Raw genomic sequence first — 14,855 nt, 5'->3', positions numbered from 1 at the left:
GTGCATCCTTGTTATAGGAGGGCAAAGCTGGAAGGGGCCTTTCCCCCTGATCTGCAGGTAAGAGAACTGAGTGATGGCTGGGGGCACACACAGCTGGGTACATTTCTAGCTAATGGCAACACCTGCTGTGCTCTGGCCTCTTCATTCTAAGCCCAGTGCTCTCTAAGCCAGAATGTTACAGAATGGCTTTTTTTTTTTTTTTTAATTTTATATTGTGGTAGGGGCCTTCCCTGGTGGTCCAGTGGGTAAGACTCTGAGCTCCCGATGTAGGGGCACGGGTTTGACCCCTGCTGGGGAACTAAAATCCTGCATCCTACAGGCCACATGGCGTGGCCAAAAAAAGGTAAAAAAACCCCAACAAAGGCATTGTGGTTTTGAACTGTGGTGTTGGAAAAGACTCTTGAGAGTCCCTTGGACTGCAAGGAGATCCAACTTGTCAATCCTAAAGGAAATCAGTCCTGATTATTCATTGGAAGGACTGATGCTGAAGCTGAAACTCCAATACTTTGGCCACCTGATGCGAAGAACCGATTCACTGGAAAAGACTCTGGTGCTGGGAAAAACTGAAGGCAGGAGAAGGGGACGGCAGAGGATGAAATGATTGGATGGCATCACCTACGTGATGGACGTGAGTTTGACAAAAGGCTCTGGGAGTTGGTGAAGGACAGGGAGGCCTGGCGTGCTGAAGTCCATGGGGTTGCAGAGTCAGACACGACTGAGCGACTGAACTGAACTGACACAGCTTCAGACTGACCATTTTAACTGCTTGTAAGTGTACAGTTTAGTGACACTGAGCACACTCTTGGTGCTTTGCTACCATCACCACTGCCCACCTCCAGAAATTTGCTTTCTTCCCACATTGAAACTCTGGCCCATGAAACAATAACCCCTCATTTCACCCTGCCTCTAGCCCCTGGTGGCCACCACTTTCTACTCTATGAATTTAGCTACTCTAAGTACAATACGTGGAGTATAAGTGAAATCATACAACACTTTTCCTTTTGTGTCTGGCTTATTCACTTAGCATTAACATCTTTAAGTTTCAACCATGTTGTAGTTTGTGTCAGAATTTTCTCCCTTTTTAAGACTGAATAATATTCCTTTTATGTATATACTGTGTTTTGTTTATCTGCCTATCCATTGATGGGCATTTGTGTTATTTCCATGTTTTGGCTATCGTGAATCATGCCGTTATGGACATGGGTGTACAAATATTTATTTGAATTCCTGCTTTCAATTCTTTTGGGTATATGTCTAGAGTTGGCATTGCTGGACCATATGTAATTGTGCGTTTAGTTTTTTTATGGAATTGTTGTACTGTTTTCCACAGCAGCTGCACCATTTCACAGTCCCACCAACATTGCATAAGGGTTCCAATTTCTCCACATCCTTGCCAGCACTTATTATTATCATGTTTCTTTTAATTTAAAAACAATAGCTATACGGATAGGTGTGAAGAGGTATCTCTGTGGTTGGTCCATTTTTCAGTCTATGAATTCAGCTTTTCTTCTGGTCTTCAGTGTTTTCCTGCTGTTCAGCTGTCTTTACATTATTTCTGAGAGACGAGGTTCATTCTCCCCTTTACCAGATGGAGAGAGGAGACCTTGGAAGCAACCTTAGGAGTGGGAATGGCTCTGATCCCCGTTTGTTCTGCGTGCAGTGCAGGCCCTTGCCGTGCCTACTGAGCAGGCTTCTGGGAAGTCGTCCTGGACTGGAACTCGGGCTGTAGGAGGAAGCGAAGTTGACTTGGTTGGGGCCCCACCTCTGCAGTGGGGTCCTCTGGAGTATAAGACAGTCTGATACTTGCTGCCTCAAGGCCAAAGGTGCTTGTGGTTGTTTTTACTGGGATAGAAGAAAAAAGCTTTGAGTTCTGGGTGAGGGTTTCCATCGCAGATTCCCATGATTACACTTTGAATCTATCCCAGATTCAGAGAAGGAACAGAAGCAACCTTTGATGATTTCAAACTTACTTTAGGGTAAGCTGGGAGTTCCCTGGCGGTCTGGTGGTTAGGACGTGGCGCTTTCACTGCCCTGGCAGGAGAACTAAGGTCCCACAAGCTGCTTGTAAACAGACCCAGAATCCATGCCACTGAGCGTCAAGGGTGCCCCCTCCTGGACTGACTGAGAACTGCTTATGTCTGCATTTTGACAGTGCTAACGCCACCCATGGAGAAGGCAGTGGCACCCTCTTGCCTGGAAAATCCCATGGATGGAGGAGCCTGGTGGGCTGCAGTCCATGGGGTCGTGAAGAGTCGGACACGACTGAGCAACTTCACTTTCACTTTTCACTTTCATGCACTGGAGAAGGAAATGGCAACCCACTCCAGTGTTCTTGCCTGGAGAATCCCAGGGACGGGGGAGCCTGGTGGGCTGCCGTCTATGGGGTCGCACAGAGTCGGACACGACTGAAGCGACTTAGCAGCAGCAGCAGCAATGCCACCCACTCCAGTGTTCTTGCCTGGAGAATTCCATGGACCGAGGAGACGGATAGGCTACAGTCCATGGGGCGGCAAAAGTCGCAAAGACATGATTGAGCGCCGAAAACTTTCACCTTTTTCACTTCCGATGAAAATAAAACCTTTAGCTAACACCATGGTGCTCAAAATGTACCCGGCACAGTTGTAAGTGATTTCTATTAGTTTCATAGTAACTTCATGACAACTATATGAGGTAGGGACCATTATTGTGTCCGTTTTACTTTTGACAAAATGGAGGCCCAGGGTGATTAACTAACTTGTCCACTGTTACTCAGCTGGTAAATGAAGTTGAGATCTGAACCCAGGCAGCTTGGCTCCAGAATCAGGCTTTGAGAAATTTGAAGAAAAGATCAAGGTCAGAGGCCGGATTTAGTAAGACATTGCTTTTCCAAAGCACTTCATCGTTTATAGTGTTTTATATGTTTCATTTAATCTTTATAATAACTCAATGAGGCGGACACTCACATCATTCTTATTTTGACAGAGGTAAACACTGAGGCCTGGAGGCATTCAGGGATTTTCAAAAGAAAGCTGGCATAGAGTGTTGATGAAGGTTGGAGAAAAGGGATCCTGGGTACTGTTGGTAAGAGTATAAATTGATGCAGCCACTATGGCAAACGCTATGGAGGTTCCTCAAAAAAATTAAAAATAAAGCTACTGTATGACCCAGCAATCTCCCTTCTGGGTATATATCGAAAGGAAATAAAATCAGGCTATTGAAGCGATATCTGTACTCTCATGTTTACTGCAACAGTTACAGTAGCCAAGCTACAGAAACAACATAAGGCATATGTCAACGGATGAATGAAGACCACACACACACCCGCACACACACACACACACACACATACATGGACCTTTAGGGATTATGCTAAGTGAGCAAAAGACAGAGGAAAATACTACACAATTTCACCTATATGTGAAATCTAAAAATGTCAAACCCATAGAAACAAAGAGTGAAATGGTGGTTTCCAGGGCCTGGGGGCAGGGGTGGCGGGGTGAGAAGGAGTTAGAAGTTAATCAAAGGGTACAAAATTAGAAGATGAATAAATTCTGGGGATCTAATGCACAGCTTAGAGACTGTAGTCAACAACAATGTGTTATATACTTCTAAGTTGCCTAGAATGAAAGTGAAAAAGTGAGTCACTCGGTGGTGTCTGACTCTTTGGGACCCCATGGATTGTATAGCTCACCATGCTGTTCTGTCCATGGAATTCTCCAGGCCAGAATACTGGAGTGGGTAGCCATTCCCTTCTCCAGGGGATCTTCCCAACCCAGGGATCCAACCCGGGTCTCCCACATTGCAGGCAGGTTCCTTACCATCTGAGCCACCAGGGAAGCTCAAGTTGCCAAGAGACTAGATCTTAAATGTTCTCGCCACAAAAAAGAAAAGGTAACTATGTGACTGATGAATGAGTTAGCTAATGCTAGGGTGATCATCATTTTGCAATATATTAAGTATGTCAACATCAGCACATAGAACACGTTAAGCTTATTTATGTACATCAATTATGTGTCAAAAAAAAAGAGAAAGAAACACAAGAAGAGAAAAAGACCCAAGAAGCCCTCCTGGAGCTGCCACTGACCCTGACTCCATATCAGTCTCTCTCCATAATCGAGGCTGGGCGGCAGGGCTGGCTTCCTGCTCACAGCCTCGGCCATGTCGTCACCTCTGAGTACCCTCTGTACTGCTGCCTGGCATTTCTGAGCTGATCTGGCTGCACGTGTATCACAGCTGGTTTGAGTTGGTGGACACAGCTGCACAGAGGGGAGTTTACAGAATGGTGGGGAGCTTGGTGGCACTTGAACAAAGGGTGGGGAGAAGCTCAGAGGCCCATTGGGCTGGAAAAGAAAGTGGGTGGAAGGGATATTCCTTAAGGGCCGAGGGATTTGCCTTTTGTCCTACAAATACTGGGAGCCACTTTAGGCTTCTGAGGAAGACAATGGCAAAACCAGGGCTGGACTTTGGGAGGCTGGATTTAGTCCCTGTGTGACCCACAGCCTGTGCCCTCCCCTAGCTGAGTTCCCAAAGCCTGTCTTCCTACTTTGCATGTGACGTCCCTCTATCACTGACTGTGGCTGTCTCTCAAGGGCTGTCAACTCTCAAAGGTCACTGGACCCTGAAGAGATTTTGTTGTTTAATCTCCAAGTCATGTCTGACTCTTTCGCGACCTATGGACTGTGGCCCACCAGGCTCCTCTGTCCATTGGATCTCCCAGACAAGAATAGTGGAGTGTGTTGCCATTTCCTTCTCCAGGGGATCTTCCTGACCCAGGGATAGAACCCGGGTCTCCTGTGTTGGCAGGTGGATTCTTTACCACTAAGCCACCAGGGAAGCCCTCCTGGTGGGGCAGACGCTTCTGTGTTCTGTCTGTAGTCTCGTGACTGGAAAGCCCATGCTGGGAAACTGTGGTGGCAGGTATTGTGGTGTTCTTAGTACCAGGAACTGAAATTAGGTTTTTTCTCCCCTGCCGACCCTGCCCCCTGCCTCTTCTGGATTCCTCCCTCTTCCTTCCCTGGAAAAGCTCCTGTTGACCTTTCCAGGCCCAGTGGGGTGCTCAGTCTCCTGACCCCCTCACAGAACCTGAGTGCTGCAGCCCCTAAACTCCGACAAGACTTGCTGGGTTCCTATTCTCCTTATGCTACAGATATTTATTTGTCTTATTCTCCCAGCTACGCTCTGAGTGTCCTGCGGGAACAGTCTCGTCTTTGCTATCTCTATATTCAGCTCAGAGCCTGGCAGGGTTAAATACTTAATGGGGTGCAGCCGTTCAAGCATATGTATCACCTGCTGACGGATGCATATGCTGATGGAATGCAGCAATGAATAGACCAAAGAAAATCCCCCTCCCGCCACCCTGGCACTCTCAGTCTAGGTGACCTCCACTTCTATAAATACTTTCTGAGGGACAGACTTCCCGCTGCCTTCCTCAGATCTGGGAGATGGTGTGTTTTGAGAATGGACTTAGACTGCTTGAAGAGGAGACACTCTTTCTTTAAGGATGAGGACCATTTGCCTTGTATCCTGCAAGCGCCAAAAGAACCCAGGTCCCTGGCATTGGTAGGTTGCAGTTGCGTGCCCCACAGGTGTTGGATGACCTTTGGATCAGACTTGGACTTTGGGTAAGATTTTTCTTAAGGCTTGGGCCAAGGCAATCCCTGGACCTGTGCAATGAGGACACTGCCAGCTCCAAGAGTTCTCTACAAAAGGCCTGGATTGTAGGGGCAGATGGGGCCTGATTTGATGCAGTCAGACCACAAAATAATCCGTTTTAATTCGAGACCGTGCTTCAGAGGTCTTCCTCGCTCTGTGCACTTTCCCGGCTCCAGGACTTCCTTTTGAGTTTTAGAAGCAGAAACTTGCAGATGTCCAACCTGCCTCGAGAGACACAAAAAGACATGCTGGTGAGGGGGCGTCACGGCAGACACGGCAGCTCTGTGGCTACAGAGTCACTGAAGCACCTCTTCCCTGCCTCCAGCACACTCACCCGCCAGCTTCAAGGCCTCAGGGAACCAAAGAGAAAGGGAGCCGGAGCCAGGACTCCTCCTCTGGTAGCGGGGAGTATGGGTCCCTGCCAGGCTTGCCCACTGACCCAGCTTCTTTGGCACTCAGTTTCCACATGAGTACCATGAGGAGGGATGATCTGAAGGGCTCTTGTGGCTTTTTGTAGGAAACAGCAGGGGCTGTGGTATCAGACACACCTGATTTTATTTATATTTTTATTGATTTATTTTTTAAAATTTTGGCTCCACTGAATCTTCACTGTGGCATGCAGACCTTTTCTCTAGCTGGGGTGTGGGCTTAGTTGCCCCATGGCAGGAGGGATCTTAGTTCCCTGACCGGGGATTGGACTCCCATCCCCCGCACTGAAAGGCAGATTCTTAACCACGGGACCACCAGGGAAGTCCCTGGAAATACCTGACTTTAAAAGGAAGAAAGCTTGGGAAGTGGGTACCGTGGTGAACGTGCTCTCGCTTCCTTTCCAGTGCGTCGATCCAAGGCGGCTGACGAGGAGAGGAGCCGCCGAGCCCAGCGCGCCCGGGATGAGTACCAGCGTCACTCGCTCCGCGCCATCCAGAAGGGCACCGTTGCCGGACTCAGCTCCAGGTTCCGAGAGCTCGGCCAGAGCCACGAGCAGGAGGCGAGACTCTACCACCACCTCCCAGGCCCGGGGCCCCTTTCACCCCTGGCTGTGCCTGGCAGGTGGGTCGTGGTGTTGTTTGAGACCTTTGGTTATTGCCAACAATGCCCTTAGTAAGTAACCTTGTAGACATTAATTTTATACTCTGGCAACTACTATCTACAACAGAGATTCCCAAAAGTGGGACCACTGGATTAAGGGCTACATGCATGTATAGTATTGATAGCTAAGGCCAATTTGTCCTCCACAGAGATGGTGCCAGTGAGCACTCTCATTCTTTAGCCTTGCCAGCAGTATGTTGTCAGATTTTTTTTTTTTGTGAGAAATAATATCTCAGTGAAAGTTTAAATCTGCATTTCATGAGATGAAGTATTTTGTATATGTTTAAGGGTTTTTGATATTTCCATACCTGTCTCTTCCTATCCTGCCTCTTCATTGTGTTATTGGTCTTTTTGTCATCTATTTTTTTGTTTATTGTTATTCAGTTGCTAAGTCGTGTCCAACTCTTTGCAGCCCCATGGACTGTGGCACACCAGGCTCCTCCGTCCTCCATTATCTCCTGAGTTTGCTCAAATTCATGTCCACTGAGTCAGTGATGCTGTCTAACCATCTCATCGTCTGCCATTCCCTTCTTCTTTTGCCTTCTGTCTTTCCCAGCATTAGGATCACTTCCAGTGAATCAGCTCCTCACATCAGGTGGCCAAAATATTGGAGTTTCAGCCTCAGTAACAGCCCTTCCAATGAATATTCAGGGCTGATCTATTTTTAGGAACTCCTAAAATATAGGGGAAAAGAGTCTCTTCTTTATGATAAAACATTTCCCCCCCTCAACCTGTCATTTGTCTTTTGACTTTTACGATCACGTTTCCTGTCGTGCAGGAATTCTTGATTTTTATGAGATCAGAGTTTCTTTTATGTTTACTGGATTTAGAGACATAGTTAGAAATCTTCTTCCTCTTGTGCTTTTTTTTTTTTTTTAAGGAGACAAATAATTTGTCCTTCAGGCTCAGAAGATAGAGCTGCATGGATTGTTGCAGTCTGGCTCCAGGCTGTCTGGGTGTAGCTGTCAGTAGGGGAGAAGTGACAGCCACAGGGAGCCCCCTTGCGTGGGGTGGGGGAACCAGGGACCAGGCGGATGGAATGGCAGACCCAGGCACCAGAAGCCGTGCATCAGCCTTTTTCCTGTGGCTGTCCTGTGGCACAGGTCCCTGTGGCCTCACTGCCCTCAGCACTGTGGTGCCAGCACATGCTTGCCTGGCTGTACTGGGGGCAGACACAGGGTTGATGGGAGAGAGCTGCAGGGGCAGGAGCAAGGCTTCTGGGCAGGTGGCCTCTTGGAGCATCTCCCCCTAGCATTTACATTCTGGGGAATCAGATTCTCTACTTGGAAACAGAGGGACAAGAGTGAATGAATTTTCCTTGCTGTCATGTATAACCTCCTCTTGCCTTCTGAGGATAATGAGTCTTAGAAACCAAAGGATTTTTCCTCCCCAAGCATAATTATTTACTGGGGAATGCAAGTGTGAAGGAAGAGGTTGGGGGCAGGACGGTTGTTTCATAAAGAGAAAGGGACTCAGAGGTTCCTGAGAAGAGGAAAATGCTGAAGGGTGGATACAGGGCGGCAAAGCTGGTTAGAGGCGCTCTGCCTATGGAGGTGGCTGTGGGGAGGAAGGGATTTGGAGAACAGCCCCACTGATCATGCCTCTGAGCCGTTCAGTGGAACCTCACCCCCTGTCTTGTGTGTTAGTTGCTCGGTCGTGTCTGACTCTTTCCGACCCCATGGACTGTAGCCCACCAGGCTCCTCTGTCCATGGGGATTCTCCAGGCAAGAATACTGGAGTCGGTTGCCATGCCCTCTTCCAGGGGATCTTCTCAACTCAGGGATTGAACCCAGGTCTCCTGCATTGCAGGAGGATTCTTTACTGTCTGAGCCTCCAGGGAAACCCTGTCTTTCTTATGCAATCATTTAAAAAATCTGCAGTGTTCACTACCGCAGGTGAGTACAGGGATTCATTTTAGGGCAGAAAAATAGGAGCTCATTCTGGGGTTTGCCAGGAAGTCCTGGGCTCGTTGTCCGTTTTTGTTGGTGCAGAGGAAATGCAATGACTGCCTAAGGGGACAGCTGATGTTTATTGTATATGAGAAGATGACAGTGGTGGTGAATTCTAAATGCCAGTGCTATTAGGTGGACCAGACAGCAATGACCGTGAGAATTTGCCAGGTTTCTGTCACTCAGGTGGAAAGGTGAAAAAGTTGCAGTTGTTTAAGGTGGGCCCAAAGTCTGCTCTGCTTTCATACCATAAATTAATATAATGGAATTTTTGAGCTTCCCTGGTGGTTGAGTGGTAAAGGATCTCCCTGCCATTGCAGGAGGCGTGAGTTTGATCTCTGGGTGGGGAAGATCCCCTGGAGAAGGAAATGGCAGCCCATTCCAGTATTCTTGCCTGGGAAATCCCATGGACAGAGGAGCCTGGCAGGCTGCAGTTCATGGGGTCACAAAACAGCTGGGCATTACTTAGCGACTAAACAAGAACAAATCTTGCTCCGCAGACAGTGGTGGTGCTGTTATGGGGCATATGCTGTCCAACCCTTACTGGGCTTCCTGTTAGTATGATTCCAAGAAAACAGAATTTCTGTGTATATCCAGGAGCCACAGTACAGACACAAAAGCAAGTAAAATCTGGGCTTTTGTGGGAGCATATGAGAAAGCATGGGAGTAGTGCCCCTGTTCATCTCACTCTAGGGATCTTCAGACCCTCACCAGATCGCCAGTCAAAAGTCAGCCAGCGTAGTGCCTTGCTCCTGCCCCTCTCTCGTTCCTCTGTCCTTTCCCTTTTTATTTTTTGGAGGTGAAGCTCAGCCATTTTCAGAGCAGATTGAGGCTGTTCCCTGTCCTGACACTGTGTCATAAATCATGAAACCTAGTTGGCCAAGACAGGTGTCCCCTTAGACGGCAGGGGCAGGGGAGATGAGCGGGAGATGGGGCGAGGCAAAACCAGCATCCTCTTCGGTGGGGGTTTGGGGAGGGTGGAGGACACGCACATGTAATGATTTTGCTGGCATTACATTAGGGTCCTTCTTAGATTCTGCTGTTTATGCCCTGGCCTTTTCTCCCTCTCAGACATCCCCTCCTGTCCTATTTCCTGCTTGCACTTGTGTAACTTTTTCTTTTTCTCTTTTTTACATTAAAAGAAATATCGGCCTTACCAGGCAACTGGTGGGATCCCAGTTCCCATACCAGGGACTGAACCTGAGGGTCCCCGCCCCTCTCCTGGATTGGAAGCATGGAGTCTTAACCACTGAATCACTGGGCTGCCAGGAAAGTCCCCCTCCTTTAAAAAGATTTTTTTTTTATTGGAGTATAGTAGCTTTACAATGTTATGCTAGTATGCTTTTTTTCCCCCAAAACAAGTGATAACAGTTTTCTTTTGGGGAAAAATACGAACAGCTGGTACATTATAATCTGCAGAGAGCCGTCAAGTACTTGGATTTATTTAATCCTTTCCTCAAGCGTGCGTGTGGGCACCGGGTGTTCGCGGTGGTCTGCCCGGCCCCCTGCCCCTCCCTCCTGCCCCGCCCCCTGCCCCTCCCTCGTGACTCTCCCACATTCCGTGGTGTCTGTCTCAGCAGGACCTGGGAGCGGCCCCTGCGCCCCGTCTCCAGAGAAGTCATAGTCCGCTGGTTTAAGGAGGAGCAGCTGCCTCGCCGAGCGGGCTTCGAGAGGAACACCAAAGCCATCGCCCCCTGGTTCCACGGTAGGCTGACCTTCCAGATCCCTGGGGCAGGTTCCCACATCTCAGCCTCCCTCTGGGGTTGGGGCAGAGTCTGAAGGGCCGCTGCAATCAGGGGAGTGAGGGCGTTAGACTCTGCTGATTCTGCTCTGGCCCCACAAAGGCTGGCGGTCTCCTGGGGCTGAGGCTGTGTTCCTGGTTGCCTGTGGAGAGCGCAGTGGAGAGAGGTCTGGTGTCTGCCCTTTCTGTGCTCACTGAATCTGCTGAGCTCGAGGCACAGGCTTTGATGTCCCCATGGCATGTGCTGGAACACTGAGGGGCCTTCACAGAGACCGTTAGAGATCACGGCTTAACATCTCTGTGCAGGAGCCCGCAGGCCCCCAGGGCTCGGACGAGCACTGCCCCCTCTGCTGGGAAGGGATGAACAGGGCTCTTGTGCACCACCCTCACTGCACAGCCTGCTTGGCCATCAAGGGTCCCTCAGAGGCATTTCTCTCTGGGCATTGTGACCCCCTTCCTTCTCCTGGGCCTCCATATACCCAACAGGATGGAGGGGCTTCTTATGGCTCAGAAAAAGACAGTCAATGTTTATGCGTGGCCTCACTGTGTGTCCCTGGAGCTGGTCCCAGGGATTCCCTGCCTGGAACCTCTGTCTCAGTGATGTGTCCCTGTAGCCCTGGGAGAGCTTCCATTGGGATCACTGCTTTCCTTTCTGTTCGTACATTATTGTAATCATGAAAGCACAAACTAGCATCTTAGGTGCTTGCATAGCGTGTGACTCATAGTGTTGAGGAGGGTGTTTGTCAGGGCTATTGGCTGCTCTGCCAGGGGAGAAGGCATGGCAGAGGTCCTCAAATTTATCTTTAGTTTTATTTTTTATCCCAGTTTTAAAAATGTAATTTTTATATTGTCACAGAGCAAACAGAAATGTGATTTAAGTCTTGCAATTCACACAAGTGATAAAGCATGCAGAAACGCTGCTAATACATGGACCAGAGCTATTTAGTGACAAAGTTTTCATTGGTCTGTGACAAGAGGAAAGAAAAAGGCTCATATATGGAGGGTGGCCAGCTATCTTTGCTTGGAAAGGGCTGTGTCATATTCAAAGATAATATCCTCTCCTCAGTTTTAGTGTTAACATGTCCTGACTCTTATGAACTGATGGTGATAGTAAGCAATGGTTATTTTTTATATATTGCCTTTGCTCAGAAAAAGGGAGGAATCCCATGTTGGTTTCCACGATTTTGGTTTGATTTGTTGTTGTTTTTTAGTAGCTAAGTTGTGTCCTGCTATTTGCGGTGCTACGGATTGTAGCCCTCCAGGCTCCTCTGTCCCTGGGATTCTCCAGGCAAGAATACTGGAGTGGGTTGCCATTTCCTTCTCCAGAGGCTTTTTACTGATACATCTACCTAAAATCCCAAAGTCTGAAAGTCCTGGTATGGTCCAGCTTCTTTCCCATTGTAGCAATTCCCTATAGCATCCTCAGTGGGACTCCCCCTTGCTAATCTGTACTAGAGAAGAAGCCTCCTGCCGCACAGTCAGTGTTAGGGAGCCACTGCTGCAGGTTGGCTGAGGCTCTGCTCTTGGCTGATCTTGGCTGGGCATCATCACTGGGGCGGTGGGGACTCTGCTCTGTGTGGCTCTATGCTGCTCTTGGGACCGGCAGGCCAGCCTGGGCATGCTCTTCTCAGGAGCCAGAAAGCAAGTGGCACCATGCCAGGCTTTGGAAGCCCAGCCTCCACACCAGCATGCTATCACTTTCACCTCATGCCGTTGGCCACAGTGTGTCACAGAGTTGAGAAGGTGGGAAAAATACTCTGCTCCTTTCACGTGAGGAACTGCAAAGCCATGTGTCAAAGAGTGTGAAGACAGGGAGGGGAGGAGAATTTGAGCCAATAATGCAATCTATCACAATCCTAATGTAAATCTTTTCTTTCCCCGGGGTAAGCAGTCATCATTAATTTAGTTGAATTTTAGGTGCAAAATTCAGGTGTAAAAAGGACTCTTGTGACTTTGTATTTTCTTCCCTGCTGTCAAACACATGTGGATGTGTTGTTGAACCGTAATTCAAAGAACAATGTGGACCAGGAGTCTGAAGATCTGGGGCCCTCTCTAGAACCTAGCAGCTCTGTGAGCTTGGGTGTGTCCTTTCAATTCCTCATCCGTGACCATAACATTGACTCCATGGGATATGTATGAAGATCAAGCCAACAAATGTGCTCTGCCCATGAGCACATGAGCGTGGGTGCTGACGCCTCCCGGAGGCTGAGACTCCTCCTCTCCAGAGAAAGTCTGGGAAAGTGGACTCGGAGCACAGAGGGGGAGGGGAGGAGGAGGTGCCTTCCCACTGGGACCACGGGGTTCTTGATAAAAGTCTCCTCTGTTAAAAAGAGAAAAAATGTTAAGCCATTCCTCCTTTTTCCTGTGTTCATTGTTATGTTCCAGGGGTTCTAAGAGAGGTTTCTGGTTATATAAAAATACTCATGAGAAAAGCTATTGCATGTAAGCTTGGCTTTGGGGGAAAAATATCTATTTTTGGACTTCAACGTGTATCTGAAACTATTAAGAATATCCTCTGTCTAAATACTGCCTCAGTCAGAACCCATTTCTCCTCCTGAGCTTTACTTCTGAAAATCAGTCACACCTGGTTCATGGCTTATTGTCTTGGCAGCAGCCCACCGGCTGTCTCCAGACTTGCCCTGAGGGCTTGGCAGGGACTGCTGGTGCTCAGTGAATAGCGGAGTTTGGGCTTGGGTGCTGGAGTGGGCCTCCCGATGGCTTGTCCTGCACTTAGGTGGGGTGTTCACCTCTTAACTTTTTCTGACTATCACCAGGGCAGGGCATTCCCCATGCATGTAGTCGGTGCAGCTTGTAGGGACCCAGCAGTTGAGGTTGGCTTTCTGTGCAAAGCAGAGCTCCCAAGTGGGATGGGCACTGCTTCCTACCTTCCCATGCTGTGTCTTCAGGACACATGTGGAGGAGAGGATTGTTGAAGGTCCCAGAGCTTCAGGGTTCTAGAGTGGGTCCATCCCTTCAGGCTCTTTGTCCACTTTATCCTTAACCACAGAACATCTGATTGTGTTTGAAGCAGGGAAAGGACATAGAAGTATAGCAGTCATTTTTAGTAATTATTTGGTGGGTGGGTGGGGGGGGGGAATGTTTGTCTTACAAATGTGTGTGTAGCAGGGGAACAAAGCCACCAGTCCGCAATCTCCGGAGTCCCATCTGGAAAAAGGGAGATTGTTGAGTGGATTCGGGGCTGGGAGTTCTAAAGAGACACATTTCACTTCAATAGAAGAAAGATAGTTGCAGCTACTGTTGGGCAGAGGGGCGGCTAGTGGACTCTGGAGATGGGTGACCAGAGGGCCTTTAAGAATGTCTGTTCTCAGCGCCTGGTATGCACTGTGATTCTGCTGGCGCTGCCCCAGGACCACCGGTCTTACTCGCCGCTCAAGCTTCCAAAGTTTTCTCGGGTTGTTGGGAGCATGGGAAAGGTTGGCCAGGGTGTGGGGTTAGCCACAGAGCGGGCACCTGGGTGGGAGTCTATGGGCTAAGGAGTGAGGATGTTTTCTTCCTAAAAATGACTGTTGAGCGCCTTTGTTCTTATTTGTGTCTCTATTACCGGTACTGTCTTCAGTCCAGGAACTGAGGCTCAGGCAGTGGACACCCCCTCCCGCATGGCCCTTCCAGGAGTCCTGTGGGAGGTGGGGGAGCAGACACACCAGGCTGTCCTGCAGAAAGGCAGCCCCCCAAGGAGGTGGGAAGGATTGTGCCCGTGGAGGCAGAGGGTGAGAGGCAACGTGGACTCCCCCAACTGCATGCGCTGGGAGGTCACATCCTCTCCGAGCCGCACGGAACAGAAAGAGCTTGGCTGGCTGATCAGTACTACCCATTGTGATCCTCCTGTCAGGCTGCTGCCCTGAGGTCTTGTGTGTTTGCCTGGCTGTGTAGATGTGCAGAGTGGTTGGATGTGCACTGTCTCAGAGGGACTCTCAACTTCTCGAGTTAGGCATGGTTAGCCCTCTACAGATAGCATCACTGATGTGCAGAAAAGCTTGAGAAATCACCCTTATTTACCCAGTAGTTAATATGGGAGCTGGGGTCGGCTCTGGCTCCCAGTGTTTGTTCCTCCATCCTGGTGGGTCCTTGAATATACAGCTGGCCAGGGAGGGAGACTGGGGCAAAAAAGTGCCTCCTCGGGATTCACAATCCCTTTACTATGAACTTCTTTCATGCATAGCTCGAGTCCTTTTATTTTATTTAGTTTTTGGCTACACTGGGTCTTTGTTGAGGCATTTGGGGTTATTTGCTCCGAGGAAGGTGGGATCTTATTAATAGTTCCCCTACCAGGGATTGAACCTGCGTCCTCTGCATTAGAAGGCAGATTCTTAACCACTGGACCACCAGGGAAGCCCCCTTGAGTTCTTTATTTTAAATCTCACCCCTTCTCATTCCTTGGACTTTCCAGAGCAGGGCTGCCTCTAGTTCCTAACCTTGCTTGATGG

At 49.0% G+C, this 14,855-nt stretch overlaps 1 protein-coding gene across 1 annotated transcript in view; it reads left to right on the top strand.

Moving 5' to 3' along the window:
• SH2D4B (SH2 domain containing 4B) overlaps positions 1-14,855 on the top strand; it is a 76,124-nt gene that overhangs the window by 45,021 nt on the left and 16,248 nt on the right. Inside the window, exons 5-6 of the mRNA XM_005699280.3 lie at positions 6,465-6,681; positions 10,250-10,374. Coding sequence (XP_005699337.1) covers positions 6,465-6,681; positions 10,250-10,374 — 342 coding nt within the window. The remainder of the gene's footprint in view (positions 1-6,464; positions 6,682-10,249; positions 10,375-14,855) is intronic.

The sequence above is a fragment of the Capra hircus genome, chromosome 28 (assembly GCF_001704415.2).
Source record: "Capra hircus breed San Clemente chromosome 28, ASM170441v1, whole genome shotgun sequence".
NCBI classification, from domain to species: domain Eukaryota; kingdom Metazoa; phylum Chordata; class Mammalia; order Artiodactyla; family Bovidae; genus Capra; species Capra hircus.
Note: the sequence above shows the minus strand (reverse complement) of the source record. Positions and strands in the feature narration are given on the sequence as shown.